General features: G+C 35.6%; 3 protein-coding genes across 3 annotated transcripts; all 3 read right to left on the reverse strand.

Annotated features, from left to right (window-relative positions):
• Positions 1–4,944: 4,944 nt before the first annotated feature.
• LOC100803607 (agamous-like MADS-box protein AGL62) lies at positions 4,945–5,481 on the reverse strand. The gene has a single exon (XM_003537085.3). It carries the CDS (start codon positions 5,479–5,481, stop codon positions 4,945–4,947), a length of 537 nt encoding a protein of 178 aa, XP_003537133.1.
• Positions 5,482–13,913: 8,432 nt separating this feature from the next.
• Positions 13,914–14,540, reverse strand: LOC102667605 (uncharacterized). Its single transcript, XM_006589823.1, has one exon. It carries the CDS (start codon positions 14,538–14,540, stop codon positions 13,914–13,916), a length of 627 nt encoding a protein of 208 aa, XP_006589886.1.
• Positions 14,541–16,363: 1,823 nt separating this feature from the next.
• Positions 16,364–17,470, reverse strand: LOC100804668 (uncharacterized). Its single transcript, XM_003537087.1, has one exon. The coding sequence runs from the start codon at positions 17,468–17,470 to the stop codon at positions 16,364–16,366; it is 1,107 nt and encodes a 368-aa protein (XP_003537135.1).
• Between the last annotated feature and the right edge of the window lie 9,688 nt (positions 17,471–27,158).

Genomic DNA, 27,158 nt, shown 5'->3' on the forward strand with positions numbered 1-27,158 from the left:
GTGAATTTTCATGGGATCACTTTTCTTCTTCTTCCAAAGAGGCTGCGTCACTCAACGAGCCTTGATGTTGTTGGCATGGCTTCTTCAAGAGAAATCTGCTAAGAGAGATAGACTTCTCGCTTAGCCACCAGCTACCATGTGTCTTCTTCTAATATGGCTTCCTAGTTGAGCTACTTGGCAAACTCATTGAGTGATCAATTTTCACTTCCAAACCCACAATTTCTTTCCAGGTGCACTAAAATGACTAAATTACTGTAAAAACATGTAAAAGCTAATAAATTTTCTAAACTTTAACTGTATGGAAATATCTAACTAATTATATATATTCCCTAACTTAAACAAGGGCAAACTTAGCTACGATTCAAGGAAAAGTGAGATAATTGTTGTGAAATAGATTGCAAATATAGGAATGCACAACCGTTATCAAACTCCCTCAAACTTAAAGCTTTGCTTGTGCTCAAGAAAAAGTAAAATAAACTAAAATAAGTTAGATTAATGACAAAACTAAGGACTAGGATCAATTACAATTCCCAAAATATAAGCATGTTCACCAAAACAAAACATGTTCACACGATCTCAAAATCACACTTGTTATGGTGATTTTGATATATATAATCATAAAAGAAATGAACTCAAGAGTTCAAGGGATCAACAAGAATGGCAATTGACAATGAAAAGATAAAAAATACAATTCATTTCTCACAAGGCTAGTATTTTACTTAAGTACACAAGTGTTTCAGGTGCACATGATATTCAATCAATACCAATTGGAATTACACAATCCCAACTTTGCATACCATCTCATTCAAGGCAATTGCACACACACAACATGGATCACTAAGGACTTTATTAAAGTTGTAATTTGGCTAGGCTACAAAGGAAAATTGTTTTTTTATATCCTAGAAATCAAAGCACCTAAGGGTCTAGGAGAACACTAACTAATTTCCTTTTCAATTCATGAGACAAAAAATTCCAAACACTGTTTCCCAACATTTTATTCACAAATTTAAAATAGCAACAACAACTTGAAATTGTTTTTGAATTTGATTGATTTTCTACTTTTTTTAAACATTTTAGCTTTCCCAAATGTGTATGCTTTTGGTTTACAACAATCGCTTGAGTATTACAAAACAAACTCCCCTAAATTTGGAACAAATTTGCCTCAAACCATATGATATGCTTTTCTATTCCCTAAAGTAAGGTAGACATTTTTTTCCTTTTTAGGCTCAAGGATTCAAGTACAAACTCATTTATTATTTTTGTGTCAAAGGTTAATGCAAGGGAATTTATAATTAAAAAGGTTTTTTTTTTCTTTAAGTGGCTGATCATTTAAATTAAAAACACAGAATGCCTTAATCATATCCACATAATGGATGCACTTAAACAATCTTCAAAGAATCATGCAAAATCGAGTGTGCAAAACCAATGGAAAAATAAAATACAAATATATTTTTCTTACAATTAATTTAAGTAGTTATGAAGGTACATCTCATTTTGGAGTTTATGTAGAATGAAAAAAAAGAGTGATGGAAAGAAAAAAAAAGTAAAAGAAAAGAGAGAAAATGACATATGATGAGTGATATATAATTGGAAATATAAAGAGAAATAAGAAGAAAATTCAATGAAAGAAAATAGATAAAAATATGAGCATAATTATTATATTAATATTCTATATTGTAACTCTACTTATAATCAACATAAAATTATTATAAAATTGAATTTATTTTTTTGGATTTATTTTGTTAGAAACATAATTTTATCTCAAAACAAATGGGCTAAAGAAAATAAGGTGACCTTAAATATCAAACTATTATGTAATACATAATTGCATGAAAATGATTAATTATAACCTTGTAAAATTAATTTAACTTTTTAAAAAGGTTTAAGTCTCTTATTGGTTCTTGAAATATACTCAAATTTTTTTTGGGTCCCTAGTAAGATTTTTCTTGTCTTTTCGTCCTTGGATTTTTTTTATTTTATATTTGGTCTTGCCATTAGGTTGGCTCTATTATGTGTTGACGCATATGTGAAAATTTTTAAATTTTTTTGGTGGTTTTTAAAATTGGTTGTATTTATTTAAATAATTAAATTACAATTTTTGGTATTTTAAAATTTTCTAAAACCATTTAAATGCAACCACACCATGGACCAGTTGTTTTAGTGAGTGAGACAATGTTTTTCAGTTTTCAAAAGAGAATTTTGTTGTAGGAAGACCTGAGTTTGCTATAGCGAGAAAAGAACAATTGGTGGATTTTGAAAAAAATTTGGAGCAAAAATGGAAATCAAAGAAAAAAGGCATTGCTGACTCGAATTCCATAGCATTCAACATATGGAAGTCAATTTCTAATCATTTTCCTAGTTCAATGCAACCAAGATTCAGCTCAATTGATTAATCCTAATTCCTTAGGTGATTAATCTTTTATTCCTAAGCTAAATTCCTAATTCCTTAGGTAACTTAACCAAGAACTGAGAACATGAACAAAGAATCTCTTCAATGCAAAAATTGATTTCATTCCTAAAATTAAGCTCTCACACAATTCCAATTCAAATCTAGAATCAATTTTTTTCAACACAATTCAATTCCTAAAAGCTAGTTTGATCAAGCCTAAGCATGCATTTAAGCAAATATTTGGAATATGATCACATGTATAACAAAGAAAATAAATCAGAAAATGAAGAATCACATACTTGGTTACTACTTCATTCAATTAACAACTTCAATGTTTAGCTCCAATGGATCTTGATTTGGTCTAAAATAACATTAAAATCAAAAGTTACAATAGAGAGAGAGAGAGAGAGAGAGAGAGGAAAAAATGTTAATCTATAAGTCTGAATTGAAAAAATGACAAAAGGTGCCAATTATGATGTTACAAGTTATTTTAGTTAGAGCCAAATCTATATTTTTTTTCTGTCACATTAGACTTTCATTGTAGCGAGGACACTTCTTGCTACAACGAGGCTTCATCTTTTGCAAATGATACTTCACTTGAATCTTCTTGCTCTATGACCAACTTTCGCTATGGTAAGAGTTGTACTCGTTGTGGCGTGTGCTTGCTCAATATCTTAGTCTTCAACATTCATATTCGTTGTGGCAAGTCTTCACATTCATTCACTTAATAATTGGTCCTCTTTTGCTGTGGTGAAGGGTCATCTAGCTATGGTCAGCTTAAGTCTGCAACTTATCAATACTTTAAACTAAAAAATATCTTTGTAACATCAAAATTTAAAACAAAAAAATAAAAACTCTCTTTTTTTAATTTCTGAAATGATTTTTTATAATAGTTTATTCACAATAGCAACAATATATTAACAAAAATCCTAAAAAAGTTAGGCTAATTGCTCACAAAAACAAAGTGTGAGAAACAATTATCACCTCACCTGCACACAACATTGTGGAAGGATAATAAAAGGGTCATCTTCAATTACCTGTGTTTTGGGTAGCATTGGGGTAGTTATGAAAAAATGGTCAAGGTTGTGACATCTTTAATTCAAGTGTTTGGACTTTTTTTTTTTTGCTTTAATTGATGAGGTGCTTGTCATTGAAGGGAAAGTTAAAGTTGTGGCCTTAATGAATCATCCTTGAGTTCCAATGATGTTTTTGTTTTTATTTTGGATTGTGAAGAGTTGCATGACAGTTGGGGATTTATGTACTAGATCTATTTTCTTGGAAAATGCATATGTATTATTGAGAAGAGTTGCATGAGATTTTGGATTGTAAATTGTTTTTTCTTCCCAATTTTTTTCCAAGGTAAGTGCATATGTATTATTGTCAAGAGTTGGCATGAGGTTGTGGATTGTGAATTGTCTTTATGTTCCAAATATGTTTTCTTTTTTCCTTTTTTTCTTTAATTGATTTGACGGTTTTTAAGCTGCTAGAAATTTTAATTTGAAATTCTAAATGAATATTGATGATTTTAAAACCCACCACAAATTGTTGTTTAAAAATTTAATGGACATATGAACATTTAACAGAGCCAACCAAATGGTCGGGACTAAACACAAAATATAAAAATTTTTAAAATATTGATTGCATGCATTTTATGAATTCCATTTTGGCTTAATGATACTTTTGGTCCTTAAGGTATCACAATTGAGAATTGAAATACCTAAAGTTTCAATTGAGCTAGTTGGATCCCTCAGCTATCACAAATGTGTGACTTTAGTCCCCTATATATCAATTGCGTCAATTGGGTCCTCATGTACACAATTGTATAAATTTCATTTAAGTATTGTAATTGTGGGATTTTAGTCCCCAAGGTATCACAATAATGTGATTTTTTTCCCTGAAAAATGATAGTTCTAATAGTGCAATTTTAAGGTACTAAAATCGCACAATAGAGACACCTAAGGCACTCAATTGTCACAATTGAAATCTAAGGGACTAAAATCACACAATTGTGATACGTAGGGGATCCAATTGACATAATTGAAATTTAGGAGACTAAAAATATAATTAAAAATGTATTTTAATTACTTAAAATACATTAAATATTTTACTTATCAATTTAAAATACATTAAATAATTCTTTGACCCCCTACGAAATGGAATGGAAATTTAATTATTTGTGCTGTTTTATTTTAAGCCTACCTCCAAACTCGACCTACCTTAGTTGAAGATGAGAAAATGAAAATCCCCAACCAAAGTTCAAAAGGTTGGAATTTCTAATAGAATTGGATTTTTATGTATTTAAGATGCCCTTTCATTCAAACACTACATCATGTAGAAACTACATCACAATTACAAACTCCACTAACAAAGCAAAGAAACAACATAAAGGAAACATAGTTTACCAACACATGATGAAGACTATTCAACATAACGAAAACATAAGTCCTAGATAATCAATCCTAACCACACCCCAAACAATAATTTGATTAAGCTATTGCTTATTCGAAAACATATTAAATTAAAAAACATTGACTAAAACTTTAAATAGGGCATCATCAATTTAGGTTCCCACGTTTTTCTTTGAGTTGTCTCTTAAACTCCTCTAACATCTTCTTATACTTGTCAAGTTGGGAATCGGTCATGCTTTCAATAGGCCTAGCCCACCAGAACTGATCCTCTGCAGCCTTCGCTAAATGATTTAAATCCTTTGTGCGCTTCTTCTCAATAGCAATTTGGTTGGACAAGCAGTGGAGGTGTGCGTGGAGCTCAACTTCGTCCACAGTGGAGTGCACCTTGTTGAGGTCCAAGGTAAGGAGGGGAGGTGGGCCTTGTGTCTTATAGCGTTGGACAACAGAATCAACACTGGGACTGCCAAACGAAAATACTCGATTACTGGGTGAGAACATAATCACAGCGACATCCATGCCACAAAGGGTTGCAAGCTCACTGGCTTTCTTGAAAACCCCAGTGCGAAGCTTCGAGAATGTCACCCGAAGGTTACTCTCGTTTCTCATCTTCTTCATTTCGATCTTTTGTCGACCTTTAGTCTTCTTAGCGACACCGTTCAAGTCTGGCATGTTGTTTGACTCCATGGGTTATAGGCTTTGCTATCTTATATGATATGAAATATGAATATTGATGTGCAACATAGAGGAGATGTTAGGCTCAATTTATAGGAAAAGGTTTGGTTTGGCGAACTAGAGTCTGATATGATGAGCCAAGGGCGCCTCTGTGGACTTTCTGACCTGTATTTTGACCGCATTAAAATGGTTTCAAGATTAAGTGAATCTCAATTGAATGCCTTATATGGTATGTGCAAATGATTTTCTATATAAACCATTCTGGGTACAGAAATGTATATCTGTACTGAGTTTTTTTTCCAGGTAGTTTTCTTTTACAGCGTCAATCTTATCTGTTATTTGAAGAATAATTAGGTTTAATAATTAATTAAGGAAAATGATAGTTAATTTATTACCAAAGGAGGGATATGAAATATTTTTTAGCATACTCCTTCTAACACACCATCTCTAATTAGTTGGAATTTATTGAGAACTACAAATTCAAGAGAGAGAAAATCATTACATATGATGTGGGACTCAACAAATTTTGTCATTTCCAATGAATGTCAACCAATAAAAGAAAATGTATTGAAAATAATTTGTTCCTAACTTTTATCTTTTTTACTATATATCAATTATATTTTGGTACAATTGACTTTATACTCCCGTTGCAGTTTGCACCACTGAGAAATGAGTCATATCATGTTGAACTTGTTTATCTCAATTTGACTGGATAAGAATCAGTTATGTTTAAATCTAAATTTGAATTTATTTTTTTTCAAGCTGAAAGTCAATTCAATTCAAGCTCATGAACCAATTTCAAGCTGAAAGTCAATTCAGTTATGTTTGAAGCTCAATTTGAATTTATTTTTTTTGAAGCTCAATTTGAATTTATTTTAGAACTAAACGTTGGTTAAGTTGTTTTGATCTTTTTCCGCAAGATCGATTTTAACCGCACAAAAAATCGTTTAAGGCATTGGACTATTAAATGATCTTTTGAAAGGACAAAAACGTTAAGGTGTTGGACCATTAACGATCTCTTAATTTAGAAATGTTAAGACATTATACCATTAACAATCTCTTGTTTTTGAAAGGAGAGAAACGTTAAGGTGTTTGATCATTAACGATCTCTTGGGGTGGTCGACAAAAGCGGGGCTATTGCTCCTACGCATCCTAAATTGCGATGAGGAAATCAGATCTACGTAGTTCTTGCACAAGCGGTAAAGTTATGGGTTGATTTTACGTTTTTGAACGGTCCATGTTAACCAATAAAAGCAAAGAGAACCGTTTAAGGCGTTGGACCTTAAAACGGTTTTAAGTGACTTTTACGGACAAAGCTTGATGTGTGAGTTGATTTTAACCTTAGTTTCACTTTGGTTATTAGTCAATTCATTCAAGGAAACTTCCAAAGAAAAACATCCGATTGATTTTTTTGATTATTTTATTCAAAGATATTTTGATTATTTTATTATTATTTTTTCAAGATATTTTGATTATTTTATTATTATTTTGCTTTTTTTTGTTTAACCGAGGTTACAGCGTGAACGATTAGTTATATTTTGCTTTAATAGTGATTAAACGACATTACAACACAAATGATCGATTGAAATTCATTTTATCATTTATTAGGCGAGATAACGGCTTAAATAAACGGTTAAAGCACGTTAAAAACGGAAGAAAAGAAAATCGAAAGTGAACGAGATGAAGATGAAAGCAAACAAAACAAGAAATGAATTGAAAGTCTCGGATTCAAACACTTACCGGTTGAAGAACGAAGAACGGACGAAGAACGATGAAGAACGCAGGAAAATCTTCACAGATTTACTCACGGAAGTGTCTCAGAAGCGTTACGGAAGCACTTCGACTCAATTCTTCTTCACGGAAACGTGTTTTTTTTACCCAAAATAGGTGAAATGCATAGCCTAGGGGTCATGAATATTTTTGAAACAGCCCCCCTCCCCTATTTATAGGGAAAATGGGAGGTGCTTGCCGCCCAGAGGCTTCTTGAGGAAAATTTCTAAGCGCACCCCAATTACTAAGTTTACCCCCTTTTCGTACTCTACAGAAAAGTTACGGAAGCCTTACGGAAGTTTTTCGGATTTGATTTTCATATTTTTTTCTCTTCCCTTTCACCAATATTAAGTGAAATATGCTTACCCAAGATTTTCAGAAATTTTACGGAAGCCAAGGAAGCCCCAAAAACCATTTTTCAACAAAACGTGGAGGAGCTTGCCGCCCAGTTGCTTCCTCCTTAAGCAACCCAACTTCCAAAATATTCTGGATGGGTCTAGATTCAAATTTCTATTTACACCCTATCTTGATAAGTTCACCCCCTATTTTTATGTTTTTGGCTGTTTTCTTTCCAAAATCTCATGAAACATTACAGATTCCACCGCGATGAGTGTTAAGCCTTCCGAAGCAATCAACAATGGTCCTCGGATGAAATTATAGTGTAACAGTTTATTTACAGACACTCCACTTTGCTAAATACACTCCCGTTTATGTGTTTTTGATTGGTTTCTTCCCGAAACATCTCAGAACTTTACAGATTCTACAACAATGGGTGTTAAACATTTTGAGGTGGTCAAACGAAGGTCGCATGCCGACAAACAATGGTTCCCGAATGAAATTAGGGTATGACAGTTGCCCCTTTTTACTTATCTTTTATCGGAGATAAAAGGGAAGTAAAGATAAGACCCTAATTTCGTTCGAGCGGATCCTCACTCGAGCAATCAATAGCCCAACCAACGAAACGCGTTGTCGGACTTGGACGTCTCTGGGTGGCAAAGGAAAAAATTTGAGAAAACCTGCAAAAATCTTCAAAATGATTAGAAATGGCCGACCATCATCATTCTGATGTCATCAGACTTGTTTGTCTCTCGATGATAAAGGTGCGGATAACCATGAGGTATATCCACGTGCTACCGGACCCTTGAGTCTGACGGATAGCAAAATGAGACTTTTTTGTAGTCTCGACCGGAAGACGCTGACATCTCCGGAAAAGGTGCAGATGAGGACGTTAGTCACAAAATGCTATCAGGCTTTGAGTCCTATGAATAACAAATGATACTTTTTCGTAGTCTCGGCCGGAAGACGCTGACATCTCCGGGAAGGTGCAGATGACGACGTTAGTCACTGCATGCTACCGGGCTTTGAGTCTTACGGATAGCAAATGAGACTATTTCACAATCTCGGCCGGAAGACACTGAAATCTCCGGGGAAGGTGCAGATGACGACGTTAGTCACTGCATGTTATCGGGCTTTGAGTCTTACGAATAGAAAATGAGATTTTTTCGCAGTCTCGGTCGGAAGATGCTGACATCTTCGGGAAAGGTGCAGATGATGATGTTAGTCACTGCATTCTATCGAGCTTTGAGTCTTATGGATAGCAAATGAGACTTTTTTGCAGTCTCGGCCGGAAGACGCTGACATCTCCGGGGAAGGTGTAGATGACGACGTTAGTCACTGCATGCTATCGGACTTTGAGTCTTACGGATAGCAAATGAGATTTTTTCGCAGTCTCGGCCGGAAGACGCTGACATCTCTAGAGAAGGTGCAGATGACGATGTTAGTCATTGCATGCTATCAGGCTTTCAGTCTTACGGATAGCAAATGAGACTTTTCCGCAGTCTCGGCCGGAAGATGCTGACATCTTCGAGGAAGGTGCAGATGACGATGTTAGTCACTGCATGCTATCGGGCTTTGAGTCTTACGAATTGCAAAATGATACTTTTTCGCAGTCTCGGCCGAAAGATGCTGACATCTCCAGGGAAGGTGCAGATGAAGATGTTAGTCACTGCATGCTATCGGGCTTTGAGTCTTACGGATAGCAAATGGGTGTGTATGGGTTACCGTATAGGGCGTCTCCGCGTGCCAATGGACTCACAGGTCACAATAGCAAAAAGTGGGGTGGTCGACAAAAGCGAGGCTTTTGCTCCTACATATCCTCAATTTATGATGAGGAACTCTGACCAACGTAGTTGTTGACTTTGTGTGAGACTAAAATAGTCTCGGAGTTCTTAGGCTAAAATGCAAACATGCTTTAGCAAAGAAACAAAACCTCCAATTGATCAGAGCAACATATAGTTTTTGGAGAAAAACAAGCGTGTCTACCGGGGGGATGGAGGGTATGCTGATAAAATTTTCTTCTAAACGACCATTTAGAGGAAACATTGGGTCCAACAAAAAAGAAGAAAAATCACTCAAAGTGTATAAATCTCACACAGGTAAGTGTTTTATCCTAATTCCGAACCATAGATATGTCATGACTTGATTTTGCAAATCATTTCCTATCAAATTAAATATTACACGCGTGATCATGGATCAATAGGACTTTTTGGGAATGTTGTTTTGGTGGGAAATTTGGCTCTGAGTTGTTTGGGCCTTTTCCTTTTCTGTTTTTATTTAGTGCGGGGCGATAAAGTCGTTAGTGCACAGGATTTTGGTTGGCGATCAAAGGGAGAGGACCACTTCAAGCCGTGGTTTCCTTTCTTTTCTTGTTTGCTTGTGACAATTCTATGTTGTTCAGATATTGTCTAGTCCAAAGACTTTTCTGTATATTTCTTTTGTTTTCTTCCGATCTTTGATTGGGAATTTTCTTCTTTTCCTCTTCTTCCGATCTTTGATCAGGAACTTCTTTTTTTTTCTCTTTTTTTTTCTCTTTTTTTTTTCTTTTCTTCCGAGGGCAAAGATGGACATTCTCACCCTGGGTCAATGTTTATGGTGAGTTGGTATTTTTAGCTCAGAGCTTGTAGAACGGCTGAACATGATATATGTCAGGGTGTTGGTTTGATCAGCAGTCTAGGGGTAAAGGGATGTCCCACATTATTTCCATGACACGCGAGCAACGATGATGATTCAGAAATATTATGCAAAACTGGTCACACATGCACCTATGTGGACACTCAAGCATCAAGTTTTTGTGGTCACGCGACACTAGGGCTCAGGATTCATCATTTTTCCTATTTAAGTCAACCTAGTGTTTCCAAAATATGCCCCTTTATCAATTCATACATTTGTCCGAGTCTATCTTGGGCGTTCGGGAAAATTTGCACAGCATTCACCCTTTAGGTGCGTACACACATTTTTTTTAACAAAGCCTTTGTGTCACGATCAGTAAATCTTTTCTTTCAAAGAAAAGCCAGAAGTTATTTCTTTTCCAAAGCATGTTGGCTTTTTAGTTAACCAATTTATTTTTATTTTGTTTTTCTTTTTGACAAAGTTGATATCTACGATCACATATGTTTTTTTTCTTTTCTGAAAAGTCGTGCGAACGAGGGTACGCAAGGCCCACCTATGTCAAAATAAACGAAGAAAATGCAATGATAAGTCGCAACAAAAAAAAAACAATGACAAAACAAATTGAGAGACGTAATGCCGGACCACGGTGGGAGCAAACACAATAATTGAAAGTAGTAGTGTTAAATCACAATGGAAACAAAAACAATAACTGAAAGCAATAAGGGAAATAAAAACAATAACAGAAAGCAATGATGTTAGACGACATGGAATCACAAGTGCGACGACCTTGGTCGTGTAGCTCCGCCCTCTCCCAGGTAACCGAGCAGGTCGGTCATATCCTCATCCATGTGGGCTTCCTCCGCTTCGCCTGGGGATCCTACGGGTCCGGTTCCCTCCTTAGTGGGCCAATCTCTAGGCCACGCGACCTTAGCCCTGAATTGCTCTGGGGTAGGCCATACAAAAGGAGGGGAGCCCTGCCCCTACTGGCTGAGGCTGAAACGGTAGAAGCACTCATGCAATTGCACTTGCACGCGGTGGTTGGCCATCAACTGGCGAACCATATGCCATAGATACTGCTCCACACTCAGTGGTATAACCGGATCGGGCTGCTGAGGTGGTGGTGCATCCACAGCCTATTGTGTGTCACCCTTCGCTTGCCTAGGGGTGCAATGTTTCTTGATGAAAACTCGAGTGATCGGCGGCAGGATTACCTTGCTGGGGATAACAAGTACCCCGCAGAACTGGCAGAGGCCCGTGATCAAGGCCAAAAATCCCAGGGCCCTGTTGGACCTCTCCGGGTCCAAAGGGTGCCTAGTGGGCGCCGTCCCTGCAAACAAATAAATGGCATCAACAATTATTCGGGCCACGTGAATAGTCATCCGTGTCAGGATGGTGTACACCATCTGACACTTAGGCAGAGGGAGGTCAAAATTATGGTCGCTGGGGAGGATGTTGCTGAGTAGCAGCGTCATCCATATATGAGTCAGAGTAGTCATGCTGGTGCGCATAATCCACACCCGCCTCCCCGCAGCGGTCCGGGCAAAGTCTTGCCACGGTATGCACAATAGCTGGGCGATGGCCTCCTTGTCAAAGCCAGAGGCCTGGTCCCTCCTCTGGCTGAATTCGCACCGATGGTCCTCCTCCAAGATCAGTGGGTGGCCCAGGAACTGGCTGAAGGCATCTGTGCCAAAGGGAATCCACTGACCCCTTACCCACAAGCGCATATCTCGAACTCCCTCCTCCGTGGGCCAGGCATTAGCATAGAACTCTAGGACTATCTCAGGGTCCAACTTGGCCATAGGAGTCACTAGAGGTGTCCAATGCCTGCGTGCTATCTCCTCTTGGAAGTCTGAGTACTCATCCTCTATGAGCTGGACGCGCCTCTCCCTATGGAATGATTATCCCTTGATGGCCTCAAAACGCTGCTGGTGCTCGGCACTCCGAAACCGGTGACTGTCGAACTCCATAGAGGCGCTAGAGCTTTCCCCATGGGCATCACTCCTAGACCTCTTTGTGGAGAGCTTCTTCGGAGCCATCTCTTGTTGGGGATGAATAATAGCGCAAAATGGAATAAAAAAACGTTGAGAAATGGTGACCTAAGGCTGGAAATCCAAGGGATCCAGTGAGCTTACGTTTTTTGGATGAGAGGAAGAAGTTATGGGAGAAAAACTCACCCCTTCCCTCTCCTTTTAACCTTTCTCATGCAGGGGGTGCTCGCCCAAGCGAGCTAACCTTGCCCAGGCAAGCTAACCCTGTGCATCCCTTTTTTTTCAAACAAAAAAATCACGCGTTCACCTCTGGGTCCGTGCTCGTTTGCTCGAAGTCCATATGATAAGTTAGGCATATAAAAAGATAGAAGCTTTAAAGGATACTAGGTTGTCTCTTAATAGGGCCTCCTCAACATGCGGAGCCAGTCGCAGGATGATGATCTACTGACCACCAGCCTAGTACTTGCTCGTACCCGTCCCCGAGCATCTGAAAGCAGGAAATGGCATTTATGTAGTGAAAATATGGCCACGCTACCACTTACCTTGGTTTATCCATGTCTAGGATTTGACGCTGTATTGACCACCTCTTGAAATGATCATGTCCCTGTTTGTCGATTCATAAGGTACAAAATGCATGTGCATGCGTATGCATGGGCAATTTCAAATGCAATAATTCTTTAGCAAAAACCCATTGGGTTCAGTTTTAAGTAAGCAGTTAGAGCATCCCTATAGGTCGAGCGAAAAGGCTTGGATCATTTAAAAAGAATATGCATCCTTAAAGGCACAAAACCAGGGTTGAAACAACGAATCATCAATCTCGCGCTCTTTAAATGATCGCGATGACAATTTACAGAGGATAGGAATCCCTGGGGGAAACCAAAAAAAATTAAACATGAAACGACTCTCCTAATTGCCCCAAGTCTCAAGTGTAGTATCGCTTGACGACATTGGCATTTATGGGTGAAGGTAGTTCCTCGTCATCCATGTTAGTGAGCACAAGGGCCCCTCTGGAGAAAGCCTTTTTTACCACAAAGGGCCCTTCATAGTTCGGTAACCATGTAGCGCGAAAGAGAGCATCTTGTGCCAGTCCTTGTATGACACGGTCATCTTTTGAATAATCTTCTTGATATTCTTGTTGGCTACCTCCACTGCTCCATTCATCTTGGGCCTGTAGGGTGTGGAATTGTGGTGTTGGATCTTAAATTCCTCGCACATTTCCCCCATCATTTTATCATTCAAATTGGTGTCGTTGTCTGTGACAATCTTCCTTGGCAAACCATACTGGTAGATTATCTCCCTCTTGATGAACCTAACCACCACACTCCTTGTGACACTAGCGTATCAGGCAGCTTCGACCCACTTGGTGAAGTAATCGATCGCCACCAAGATGAAACGATGTCCGTTTGCAGCCTTGGGCTCTATGGCTCAGATCACATCTATCCCCCACATGGAAAAGGGCCACGGTGCGGCCAATACATTCAATGGCAAGGGCGGAGCGTTGACATTGTTTGCAAACGTCTGGCATTTGTGACACTTCCTTACATGGAGGCAACAGTCGCTTTCCATGGTGAGCCAATAATAGCCCGCCCTCAGGATCTTCCTAGCCATGGCGTGCCCGTTAGCGTGGGTACCAAAAGAGCCCTCATGGACCTCCTCCAGCATGCGTCCAGCTTCCTTAGTGTTCACGCATCGAAGCAACACCATGTCATGGTTTCTCTTGTATAGTATGCCCCCGCTTTAAAAGAAACCGGCTGCCAACCTCCTTAACATCCTCTTGTCGTTGTCGGAAGCTTCCGGTGGGTACTCTTTGCTTTCAACGTATCGCTTGATGTCAAAATACCAAGGTTTACCGTCCCACTCCTCCTCTACCAAACAACAATATGCGGGCCTGCCACAACACCTGAACTCAATGCATGGTAGGTCTCCGTGCGGTGTCAGCTGGAACATGGACGCTAAAGTGGCGAGTGCATTGACCATTTGGTTTTCCTCTCGGGGAATGTGATGGAAAGAGATCTCATCAAAGAACTCAGCCAACTCCTTGATGTAGGTCTGGTAGGGTATTAGCTTGTGATCCCTAGTTTCCCACTCTCCTCTTAGCTGGTGTATCACCAGTGCCGAGTCTCTGTACACCTTGAGCAGTTTGACGTTGAAGTCAACTGCTGCCTGGACACCCAGGGCACATGCTTCGTATTCAACCATGTTAATGGTGCAGTCGAAACCAAGTCTGGCTGTGAATGGTATGCATTGATTGTCTGGAGAGACCAATTCCACCCCAACACCATGGCCCAGAATGTTGGATGCTCCATCGAACAACATGATCCACTTGTCCCTGTCCTTTTCTAGCTTCTCTTCAAATAAGGCCATGATGTCCTCATCTGGGAACTCAGGATGCATGGGTTGATAATCATTGAGAGGATGTTGAGCCAAATAGTCTGCCAAGGCGCTTCCCTTTATCGCTTTTTGGGTTACGTAGACTATGTTGAACTCGGATGGCAAAACCTGCCACCGAGCGGTCCGCCTCGTGAGAGCGGGCTTCTCAAATATGTACTTGATCAGGTCCATCTTGGATACCAGCCAGGTGGTATGGCTCAACATGTACTGTCTTAGTCGGTGGGACGCCCATACCAAAGCGCAACATGTCCTTTCCAGCAGGGAGTAGTTCATCTCACAGGCCATGAACTTCTTACTTAAGTAGTAGACGACTCGCTCTCTTTTTCCCGACCAATCATGCTGCCCCAACATGCACCCCTTTTGACTTACGATGAAACCCAACAGCTTTCCCGACTTGACCCCGAAGGTGCACTTAGCGGGGTTTAACCTCAATTGATGCCTCCTAAGCCTCTCGAACAACCTCCGCAACTTGACGAGGTGTTCTTCCTCAGTTATGGACTTGGCAATCATGTCGTCTACATAGACTTTGATTTCTCGGTGCATCATGTTGTGGAACAAAGCCACCATAGCCCATTGATAGGCTGCCCCGGCGTTCTTGAGCCCAAAGGACATCACCTTATAGCAGAACGTTCCCCACAGGGTAACAAACGTGGTTTTTTCCATATCTTCTGGCGCCATCTTTATTTGATTGTAGCCTGATAAACCCTCCATGAAGGAAAACAAAGCGAAATTGGTTGTGTTGTCTACGAGGACATCGATGTGTGGCAGAGGAAAATTATCTTTGGGACTGGCTCGATTCAGGTCCCGATAGTCCATACACATTCGTACCTTACCATCTTTCTAAGGGATCGACACAATGTTGGCCACTCACTCGGGGTATCGAGCCACCGCCAAGAAATCGACGTCGAACTGCTTTTTCACCTCGTCCTTGATCTTCAGCGACGTCTCGGGTTTCATTCTCCTTAGCTTTTGCTTCACCTCCTCCTTGTTGTTCTACCTCTATTAGAAACAATCGATAGATATATATACAAGGTCATCCAACCACCTAACTAAGATTTCTCTTATAGCTTTTCCAGACATATCTGATACAACTATCTATCCTAAAAATAAGTGATCCCAATAATCAAGAGATCAAGATACAAAATAAAATTAAAATACAATAAGAATTAATACAAATAGAATCAATTAAGATCAACACAATCATGTAGCAATATTCTCAATACAATTAGGATTAGCACAATCATACAACAATTTTCTCAATATTGTGCATTATATAATCATCCTTTTTCAGTCCCCTGGACTCTTTACAACCGCTAGGTGAATTGTATAGATCCAACTAAAAAGTTTAGTTTTAGAATTTTACATATCTACCGTGAAGGCAATGCTTATGCTGACAAGCTTGCTTCTTTTGGTGCATAGAATATGGGAAAAAAAAATAGTAAGTGTCATGAATCTCTGACATAAGCTTGAACCAATTAACATTGTTTGATTGACAACTGTTGTAGTTGGACAGCAATCACATAGTTTGTCCACCATGGTATGCTTTATGTTCCTATTGGTTATAGTTTTGGTATGCTTTATGTTCCTATTGGTTATAGCTTTGGTGCTAGAATGTTTAATTTGGAGTCCACAAGAGGAGGATCTCCATATGGTGCTGGAGTTTTTGCTGGAGATGGTACAAGACAAGCAAGTGAAATGGAGCTGGAGCTTGCAGAGTATCATGGCAAGTATATATGAAATTAGCCCATAAAAGCTATATTGAATTTTGTGATTAAAATTCCATTAAGCCCTCCTAGCTAGGTCAGCATTCTAGTCTGTCCCAAGTTGGTGATCTCTAAATCAAACTTCTTAATGCACTCAAACAAACCATTGGTGACCTCAAAATCAAACTCCAAGTCAGTGTTGTCATAAAAGAACTCTAGATTTAAGAAGTGGGCAGCTGCATGCAATGGTCTATGAAGCTGACAATTCCATCTTTTATCAATGATTGCAAACACATCTTTGTACTTGCTTTCATTGTTGTTGAAAGACTTGATAATTGTTTCTTTTGCCTTGTCCATTGCTGCATAAATATAGCCCATGGCTAGTTTCCTTTCACCATCCACAAGATGAAGCACTTTCACAAGTGGAGCCATGACTTTAAGAGTGTAAACCACACTATTCCAAAAAAAAGGCATGAGCACTACCTTTGCAGCTTCTTTTCCCTTAAGCTCCTTAGATAGCTTGTTCAAGGTCCATTCATCAGAAGTAAACATCTTTCTAATATTGGCTTTCTCTTTGTGGAGTCTTTCTAAGGTTAGATAAGAAGTGGCAAATCTAGTAATAGCATGTCTCACCAATTCCTTCTTGTTTGTAAAATTTCTCAACAAACTTAAGGTACTAGAATAGGCATAGATAAACCCAACTAGATTAATTGCCCTTCTAATTGTCTTCCTTATCAAGGGAAGCTTCCCAATATCTTCAAGCATCAAATCAATACAATGAGCTGCACAAGGAGTCCAATAAATATGTTTCCTTTTCTCCTCCAACAACTTACCCGCTAAAACATAGTTGCTCCCATTATCGGTTACTACTTGAACAACATTCTCTTCTCCAACTTCCTCCACAGTGGCATCAAGCAACTCAAAAATATTTTCACCCGTCTTTACAAAATCAGAGCCATCAACAGACTTCAAAAACATGGTACCAACTTGAGAGTTAATAAAAAAATTAATGTTGTATTTTTGTTTCCGATCAGTCCATGCATCGGACATAATAGTACAACCATACTTGACCCATTGCTCCCTGTGGCCTTTTATCAAATTTTCAGTATATTCAACTTCCTTCTTCAGGAGTGGAACTTTGATGTCATGATAGCTAGGAATGGGCAAATGTGGCTCATATTGACCAATGGCTGCAACCATATTCTCAAAGCTTTTCAATTTAATGAGGTTGAATGACAAACCGCTTGGTACCAAAAGCGAGAAATATGTTGATGCACCTTCAATACTTCATTCTTATCCATTGAATCTCTTATGTTCATTTGCCTCAACATCTCCATTTTTCCCCGATTGATTGTATTATCTGGATTCTTACAAAATTTGTCCATTGGTCCTTTTTTAGTCCCACACTTTGTCTTTGCACTTGCAGTAGCATTACAAGAGTCCGCAAACTCATCATCTCCACTTCCATCACATCCAATTGGTTCACCAAATTCAAAATATCTTATATTTGTCATATTACCACTGCCAGAAGTACTGTAAGTGGTCCCACTTTTTTTGGTAGTCATATATTCCTTCAACTCTTCGACTATCTTTGGTGGAGTTTTCTTGCAAGCTGCAATGTTACCCAACTTCCCAATCAGGTTTGTTTGGCTCTGGTTATTCCTCCCTTTGTGATTTTTCCACGAAATTACAAACAATTATGTTTGTTTCTCCTTCCACCAGTGGATGACAATATTTCCAGCCTGGGTCTGTCTTATTTTTCCTCGTTGCACTTGCAGTAGCAGCACGAATCATGGTTCAGCCAATTAAAAGAGGACTAAACAGAAAAAAAATTGTGGTGTCAAATAGAAAAAAAATAAAAATGGGACTGTCAAAAGTAAAAAGAGTGTCAAATAGCAAAAGGAAAAAAAAGTGCGGCAAACAGAAAAAAAAAAAAAAAAAAAAAAGCTAGCACGCCACTTCGTAAACGCCGTGATGTTCACTGCTTCATACGGTGTGGCCGGTGCTCGTCACCGCCGTGGGGTCGTTGCTGCTGGCTGCGTTCTGCGTGCGGGGGTCGGCTGGGTGCAGGGGTTGCACTTTTAGTTGGAGGAGGGCTGCGTTCTGAATTCTGATTCAACCTGCGTGGAGGGGACGACTGCGCTTTTGATTAACTTACGGGTAGGGTTGGGTCAGGTCAGCCCAACTCCTACCGCGGAAAAAAAACAAATAAAAAATGCTATTTCCGCCATGCCGCCATAACCGCCATGGCGCCGTCATTCGCAACCCGTCACGCCACCGCTATTCGGTGGCGTTTTTTCAAAAAACCGCCACGCCTTTCCTATGGCACGCCATGACGCATTTGACAACACTGGTCCCAACAGATCAAATAAAATTTTCATCAATATAATGATTGATTTAAATAAATAAAAAATCGATGTAATATACTTCATTATAATTTAAAATATGTCACCACACTGTCTTTTTTTATTGATATTGTTATACAACCAATATAGATTTTCAACGTGAAATATCGTCTTTGTAGTATTGTTAGCCTTAACTCAATCACACTAAGGTATCTTCCCCTATCCCTAGGAGACAAATTAATTACTTATCTATTAGGAATAAACAACTTAAATGATTAACAGAGTGTTAGAAACAATGTTATAAAACTCAGACCAATGATTGACTTTATAGAATACTATGTCAATGGGTTACAACCTGAATTAGTGAGTTATTAATTGAATTTTATGATCTAGACTTGTACACTTTTTTTCCCCCAAATATATATCAACAAATCCATACAGTGTAGTGGTCTAAATTTTGTACGCTATTAGGTGCTATGTTAATTTGATCCTTGCCTACTTTAATACCGCTTGCTTTGTACACGAGAGAGTAAAACAGGAAAAAGCTAGCAACCAGGGACTGAGCCAGCCCCCTCCCGGGGGAATGTAAATATAAATTTATACGAAATATATTAATCTATATATTATAAAATTAATTAAAAAAATATATAAAATATCTTTTGAATTTTCATACATAAAAATAGATTTAATATATTTTTGTCTTACATTTAGTATTTTTTCATTTTTTTGTATTTTAATCATTTAAATGTGTTTTTTTATTCTTAAAAGCTTTAAATATGCTTGAATAGAAAAAAATGTATGTAAAATGCTTTAAGAACGAAAATGAAAAAAATACTAAATTGCAAAGATAAAAAAGATATTCAAGCCTAACTTATTTATAATTAAATTTACACTAGAATTTTCAAATCAAGTTTATAATAAATTTTCTTTGTTGACGAAAGTTAATAAATAAATTTTAATTTTCAAATCAATTAAATCTAAATCAGTATAAATGAAAGACTAATAAAGTTATTTGATTTCTAAAAAATAAAGTTATTTTATTGCAAATGAAACTATTTTTAACTTTTAAAATAACAATAACTAATTATAAAAATAAAATATTACTTGAACAATTACACTTGAAATTTTTATCTTATATAAGTTAAAAAGAATGCAATTATCTCTACTTTAAAGTCTATAAAGAAAAAAATAAAAAAATTATTTAAAATAAGAAAAATGTCATTATGTTAAATACTGTTATCTACAAAATTAAATCTTATTAAATAAAAAATAATATTAAAAATATAATCTATATATATACCAAAAAAATATTGCAAAAAATTAGGGGAAGTATCTTTTTTCTGGGAACATCATCAACAAAAAATTATTATGTTCACTATTTTTCATCCACCGATGCAGAAAATTATCCAGTTTTCCGTTCTCGTATGAGGCCGGAAAGTTTATTGGCAATAGGTCGGCAGAAGAATTTTGGAGGGTTATTTGATTCATTTTTTTTAGTTTTATTCATAAATTAATATTAATTTATTTCAAATAAATTTGTTTATTTTCTTAGTTTCTATCCAATATTTTTTTAATAGAAACTAAGAAAAAAAGAAAATAAATTATTATTTGAATATTCTTGAACCCAACTAGAAAACGGATCCAATACTTCAAAAAAGAATTAAGCTTAGAGTCATATGAATGAAAATCTCATGCAAGCACGAACATCCATCCGTCACACACAGGACTTTAGAGGGGAGAAGGCACGGGTACTAATCCCCTTTTCTTAAAATTTCTCATGTACATTATTAAGTAAAATTAAGTAAAGTTATTTCTCACGGATTTCTGGATCTATCCGTCCAAGAGCACGATAGAAAGTTATTATTACATAGACTATATTGATTTAAGAAAAAGAAAAAAGTTATTACATAGAGGTGTTTTAACCTAGTTTGATGACATCAACATCAAATCAATAACATATGATTCTAAGAATTAACTCGAACTGGTTAGTACACCAAAAATAAAAAATGGAACTGGTTATAAGTTTTGTTCCTAATCCATCCGACCAATTAGTTTAATAACACTAGTTAGAACTTAAAACATTCGAAACACACACTTGAATCTTGAATGGACTAATCATACACAGTCTTTAGGCTGGTATCTGAGGCTTAATAATATAATAATAATAATAATAATAATAATAATAATAATAATAATAATAATAATAATAATAATAAAAGACCACTCTCAAACTATATGGATTAAAAAAGTAAGAATCATGAAACTATAGGGATCAATGAGTAATTTAATCTTATTATTATTATCATTTAAGGAAATGCAGTTTGTATAAAATGTTAAGAATTTAAATTTAAGCAATTTAACTTTTTTTACAAAATATTATTTTTGTTTTGTAGATATGTAGTTCACATCAATCAATTTGATTTTTATGTTTTTTTTGTGATATTAAGTAATATTTAAAATATTAAAAGAAAAAAATGATCAATTTTTATCTTAGCAAATTTCTATAATAAAATTAATGTTAAGTAAATATTTTAAAAATGAATAAGTAGATAATTTTTTTTAATAAAATTATGTTTTTAAAATTTATAAAATGAAAATAATTAATATTAATATTGTTAAAATAACAACAGAGACCGTGCAATCCACGGTTCTAAATCTAACCCGATTGGATGTGGATCAGTCGTTAACGTATGCCTTCAATAAATAGGAAACTATAAAATAAATTTGATCAAATCAATGGAATGCTAAAAGATTTTCAACTCGTGTGTTTTTTATTTAATATATATTTATGAATGTATAAGTAGTTTCATAATCAGTAGAGATATTATTATTCATCAAATGTCCATATCATGTCATATAAAATATTCCATGGATGGAAAACGGGAAAAGTGACCAAATTCAAATTCCATTCGAATTCAACTTTTCATAAACTATAGGATTTATAATACGTAAAGTAAAAACGAGAGTATTTATTTGACATTAATTTGAAATAAATTAAATTTATAAGATATTTTTATCAAGTTAAAGGTGAATAAAGCTTTTGCATAAAAAAAGTGAATAAAGCTTTACTTTCTAATTATTTTATACAAAAAATATATGGATGATAATTAATGTATAAATCAATGATAATAAATATTTCTAATTAGTGTATTTTTTTTTACTGAATCTAATTAGTGTACCTAAAAGTAACAATATTGAATGAAAATGTATAGTTAAACATTTTCAAATATTAATAAGTAGTGGTTTTTTTGTGTGAATATATTAGTAAGTAGTGGTGAGCATTACCCAATCCGGTCCATTAACTTTTTTTACATGAAATTGAGAGATGTGCTAAGACCAATTGAAGGGAGCAATCCTAATTATAGATTGACACTACAACCTTTAATAGCCAAAATAACACATTCCAATATGAAGTGCCTTTGCACAACATGTGCAATATAGTCTCCAAGTGTCCTTCTAGGATGTTCTTCTTCCGCCATTTCAGGCTCCAAAGATAGGAAGAGGTAAGAGTAATGGCAAGTGTGGTGGAGGTGTAGGTTGTGGTTGTGGTTGTGTGGTGAAGAAGATGAAGCTTGTCGAGTTCTTTTCTTAGCCCTATTCTCTTTTTGCTTTTGCTTCTTCCTTAAGGCATTGTTTCTTCTACAAGTTCTTCGAATCTCTTGATCCAAAGGGACTAGATCTTCTTAAGAAACTCTACCTCACATACATGGAACAAAGCAACTAAAGAACATGTTAGCAAAGTACTCAAGAGTAATACAAAAACAGAATTTAAAAGCAAAGAATTGAAGAATAATGAATCATTGCATAGAATATGAAATTAGCATAAGTTGCCTAATACGAGAAACAAGTCCCGACAACGAAGCCAGAAAACTTATTACATCATTGACAAATGTACCAATTAGTGTAGTATTTTCAATAGTAAGTAGAAAGACGTCTCCTCAAGGACTTGTTTGTACTAAGCTTTTTTGTGTAAACTCAACAACTAAGCAATGGTAATTTCTTCTTTTGAGATAAGGTTGCAATAAATTGAAGTTCAGCTCTAAAATTAAACTACTAAAAATAAGGTACATTTCACAAAGACAATATATCAAACAGTTGATGTGCAGTAATTGGAAACAACAATTAAACAAACTAGTTAGGGTTTTTAGTGGTACTTGGCAAACATCTCAATAAAAAATGATTTTTATCTATTTAATGAGAACCATAACAATATCTCAATCCACTCAAGTCTTCTAACCTTGATTTCTCAAGTAAAAGAGGCTAAATCACTTAACTCTACTCCTAACTCCTAAGCAAGTTAAGTTAAATGAATTATTTAAGAGAAAGGATTGCCAAGAGAATAATAAACATTACTTTATCCCCAAATGAGACATTCATTATATAGTATTCTCAAATCTCAGTTTTAAAGCATTTTCTAATGACAATGAAACATACAAATAAGTGTTTGGGTGATCAAGCCAAGAACAAACATTAAAAGCAGAGAAATAACATTATTATTGAATAATCATTAAATAGATAGTAGACATAGTTACATGAGATTTGCTAGTACACAAAATCCTCAACTTCAAAGAGATTAACTCCTCATTGTCATGAGAAGCTACCAAAACATACAAGGGAAAGTTAAAAAAAATGGAAGATTGGTGAAGGAAGTAAAAGAGAGTAAGTTCTTGAGTCTCTAACCGCTACACACGCAACCCTAGATTGATATTGAATGTCTCCAATGATGAGTGGATCCAAATTCCATGCAGTATCTTTGTTTTGTTGTTTCCTCATTAAAGCACACTAAGTGAATTTTTCATGGGATCACTTTTTTTCTTCTTCCAAAGAGGCTGCGTCACTCAACGAGCCTTGATGTTGTTGACATGGCTTCTTCAAGAGAAATCTGCTAAGAGAGATAGACTTCTCGCTTAGCCACCAGCTACCACGTGTCTTCTTCTAATATGGCTTCCTAGTTAAGCTACTTGGCAAACTCATTGAGTGATCAATTTTCACTTCCAAACCCTCAATTTCTTTCCAGGTGCACTAAAATGACTAAATTACTGTAAAAACATGTAAAAGCTAATAAATTTCTAAATTTTAACTGTATGAAAATATCTAACTAATTATATATATTCCTAACTTAAACAAGGGCAAACTTAGCTACGATTCAAGGAAAAGTGAGATAATTGTTGTGAAATAGATTGCAAATATAGGAATGCACAACCGTTATCAAACTCCCTCAAACTTAAAGCTTTGCTTGTCCTCAAGAAAAAGTAAAATAAACTAAAATAAGTTAGATTAACGACAAGACTAAGGACTAGGATCAATTACAATTCCCAAAACATAAGCATGTTCACCAAAACAAAACAAGTTCACACGATCTCAAAATCACACTTGTTATGGTGATTTTGATATATAGAATCATAAAAGAAATGAACTCAAGAGTTCAAGGGATCAACAAGAATGGCAATTGGCAATGAAAAGATAAAAAATACAATTCATTTCTCACAAGGCTAGTATTTTACTTAAGTACACAAGTGTTTCAGCTGCACATGATATTCAATCAATCCAATTGGAATTACACAATCCCAACTTTGCATACCATCTCATTCAATGCAATTGCACACACACAACATGGATCACTAAGGACTTTATTAAAGTTGTAATTTGGCTAGGCTACAAAGGAAAATTGTTTTTTTATATCCTAGAAATCAAAGCACCTAAAGGGTCTAGGAGAACACTAACTAATTTCCTTTTCAATTCATGAGACAAAAAATTCCAAACACTGTTTCCCAACATTTTATTCACAAATTTAAAATAGCAACAACAACTTGAAATTGTTTTTGAATTTGATTGATTTTCTACTTTTTTTAAACATTTTAGCTTTCCCAAATGTGTATGCTTTTGGTTTACAACAATCGCTTGAGTATTACAAAACAAACTCCCCTAAATTTGGAACAAATTTGCCTCAAACCATATGATATGATTTTCTATTCCCTAAAGTAAGGTAGACATTTTTTTCCTTTTTAGGCTCAAGGATTCAAGTACAAACTCATTTATTGTTTTTGGGTCAAAGGTTAATGCAAGGGAATTCATAATTAAAAAGTTTATTTTTTTGCTATAAGTGGCTGAACATTTAAATTATAAACACAGAATGCCTTAATCATATCCACATAATGGATGCACTTAAACAATCTTCAAAGAATCATGCAAAATCGAGTGTGCAAAACCAATGGAAAAATAAAATACAAATATATTTTTCTTACAATTAATTTAAGTAGTTATGAAGGTACATCTCATTTTGGACTTTATGTAGAATGACAAAAAAGAGTGATGGAAAGAAAAAAAAAGTAAAAGAAAAGAGAGAAAATGACATATGATGAGTGATATATAATTGGAAATATAAAGAGAAATAACAAGAAAATTCAGTGAAAGAAAATAGATAAAAATATGAGCATAATTATTATATTAATATTTTATATTGTAACTCTACTTATAATCAACATAAAATTATTATAAAATTGAATTTATTTTGTTAGAAACATAATTTTATCTCAAAACAAATGGGCTAAAGGAAATAAGGTGACCTTAAATATCAAACTATTATGTAATACATAATTGCATGATAATGATTAATTATAACCTTGTAAAATTAATTTAACTTTTTAAAAAGGTTTAAGTCTCTAATTGGTTCTCGAAATATACTCAAATTTTTTTTGGGTCCCTAGTAAGATTTTTCTTGGCTTTTCATCCTTGGATTTTTTTATTTTATATTTGGTCCTTGCCATTAGGTTGGCTCTATTAAGTGTTGACGCATATGTGAAAATTTTTAAATTTTTTTGGTGGTTTTTAAAATTGGTTGTATTTATTTAAATAATTAAATTACAATTTTTGGTATTTTAAAATTTTCTTAAACCATTTAAATGCAACCACACCATGGACCAGTTGTTTTAAAACTTTAGATGTCATTTAAATAAATCAATAGCTAGGATATAAACCACTAATTATTATTAATTTAAAATTTGTAAATAATCAACAAAATTGATTCTTGTTAACTCTAAACCTAAAGGCTTCTCCTTCCTTTTGAATCGCGACTGTTTACAAACCTTTCCTCGATGCTGATTCCAAACAGCACCCAAAAGCACCCTTTGAAGCCTTCGTTGCAGGCTCGACACCCCCCTTAGAAACTCGACTCCAATTATGTGTGGTCTTTTGTTCTCAGTACATGTTTTTCGGTTACTTCAGACTCCTAACTCATATCACCAACTTCAAGTTCACTTCTCAACCAATCACATTTCCCACTCGGATGAGGTTGACACATCACGTGACTCACCTTCATGTTGGCTCATGATCTAGGAAAGTGTACCTAATCTAGTAGTAAAGAAACAATAAGTATTATGTATTGTATTCACAAAGACTTGGTGTAATATTTATGAATTGAGCAAAAAATGTAATCTAAAACATTCACTGCAGTGTGTTGTCAATTTGTTTTAGTGAGTGAGACAATGTTTTTCAGTTTTCAAAAGAGAATTTTGTTGTAGCAAGACTCGAGTTTGCTATAGCGAGAAAAGAACAATTGGTGGATTTTGAAAAAAATTTGGAGCAAAAATGGAAATCAAAGAAAAAAGGCATTGCTGACTCGAATTCCATAGCATTCAACATATGGAAGTCAATTTCTAATCATTTTCCTAGTTCAATGCAACCAAGATTCAGCTCAATTGATTAATCCTAATTCCTTAGGTGATTAATCTTTTATTCCTAAGCTAAATTCCTAATTCCTTAGGTAACTTAACCAAGAACTGAGAACATGAACAAAGAATCTCTTCAATGCAAAAATTGATTTCATTCCTAAAATTAAGCTCTCACACAATTCCAATTCAAATCTAGAATAAATTTTTTTCAACACAATTCAATTCCTAAAAGCTAGTTTGATCAAGCCTAAGCATGCATTTAAGCAAATATTTGGAATATGATCACATGTATAACAAAGAAAATAAATCAGAAAATGAAGAATCACATACTTGGTTACTACTTCATTCAATTAACAACTTCAATGTTTAGCTCCAATGGATCTTGATTTGGTCTAAAATAACATTAAAATCAAAAGTTACAATAGAGAGAGAGAGAGAGAGAGAGAGAGGAAAAAATGTTAATCTATAAGTCTGAATTGAAAAAATGACAAAAGGTGCCAATTATGATGTTACAAGTTATTTTAGTTAGAGCCAAATCTATATATTTTTTCTGTCACATCAGACTTCCATTGTAGTGAGGACACTTCTTGCTACAACGAGGCTTCATCTTTTGCAAATGATACTTCACTTGAATCTTCTTGCTCTATGACCAACTTTCGCTATGGTGAGAGTTGTACTCGTTGTGGCGTGTGCTTGCTCAATATCTTAGTCTTCAACATTCATATTCGTTGTGGCAAGTCTTCACATTCATTCACTTGATAACTGGTCCTCTTTTGCTGTGGTGAAGGGTCATCTAGCTATGGTCAGCTTAAGTCTGCAACTTATCAATCATTTAAACTAAAAATATCTTTGTAACATCAAAATTTAAAACAA

The sequence above is a fragment of the Glycine max genome, chromosome 10 (assembly GCF_000004515.6).
Source record: "Glycine max cultivar Williams 82 chromosome 10, Glycine_max_v4.0, whole genome shotgun sequence".
NCBI classification, from domain to species: domain Eukaryota; kingdom Viridiplantae; phylum Streptophyta; class Magnoliopsida; order Fabales; family Fabaceae; genus Glycine; species Glycine max.

Bases quoted from the DNA above. Each gene is read 5' to 3' on its own strand.
- LOC100803607 (XM_003537085.3), bottom strand. From the start codon at position 5,481: ATGGAGTCAAACAACATGCCAGACTTGAACGGTGTCGCTAAGAAGACT.
- LOC102667605 (XM_006589823.1), bottom strand. From the start codon at position 14,540: ATGGCCTTATTTGAAGAGAAGCTAGAAAAGGACAGGGACAAGTGGATC.
- LOC100804668 (XM_003537087.1), bottom strand. From the start codon at position 17,470: ATGGTTGCAGCCATTGGTCAATATGAGCCACATTTGCCCATTCCTAGC.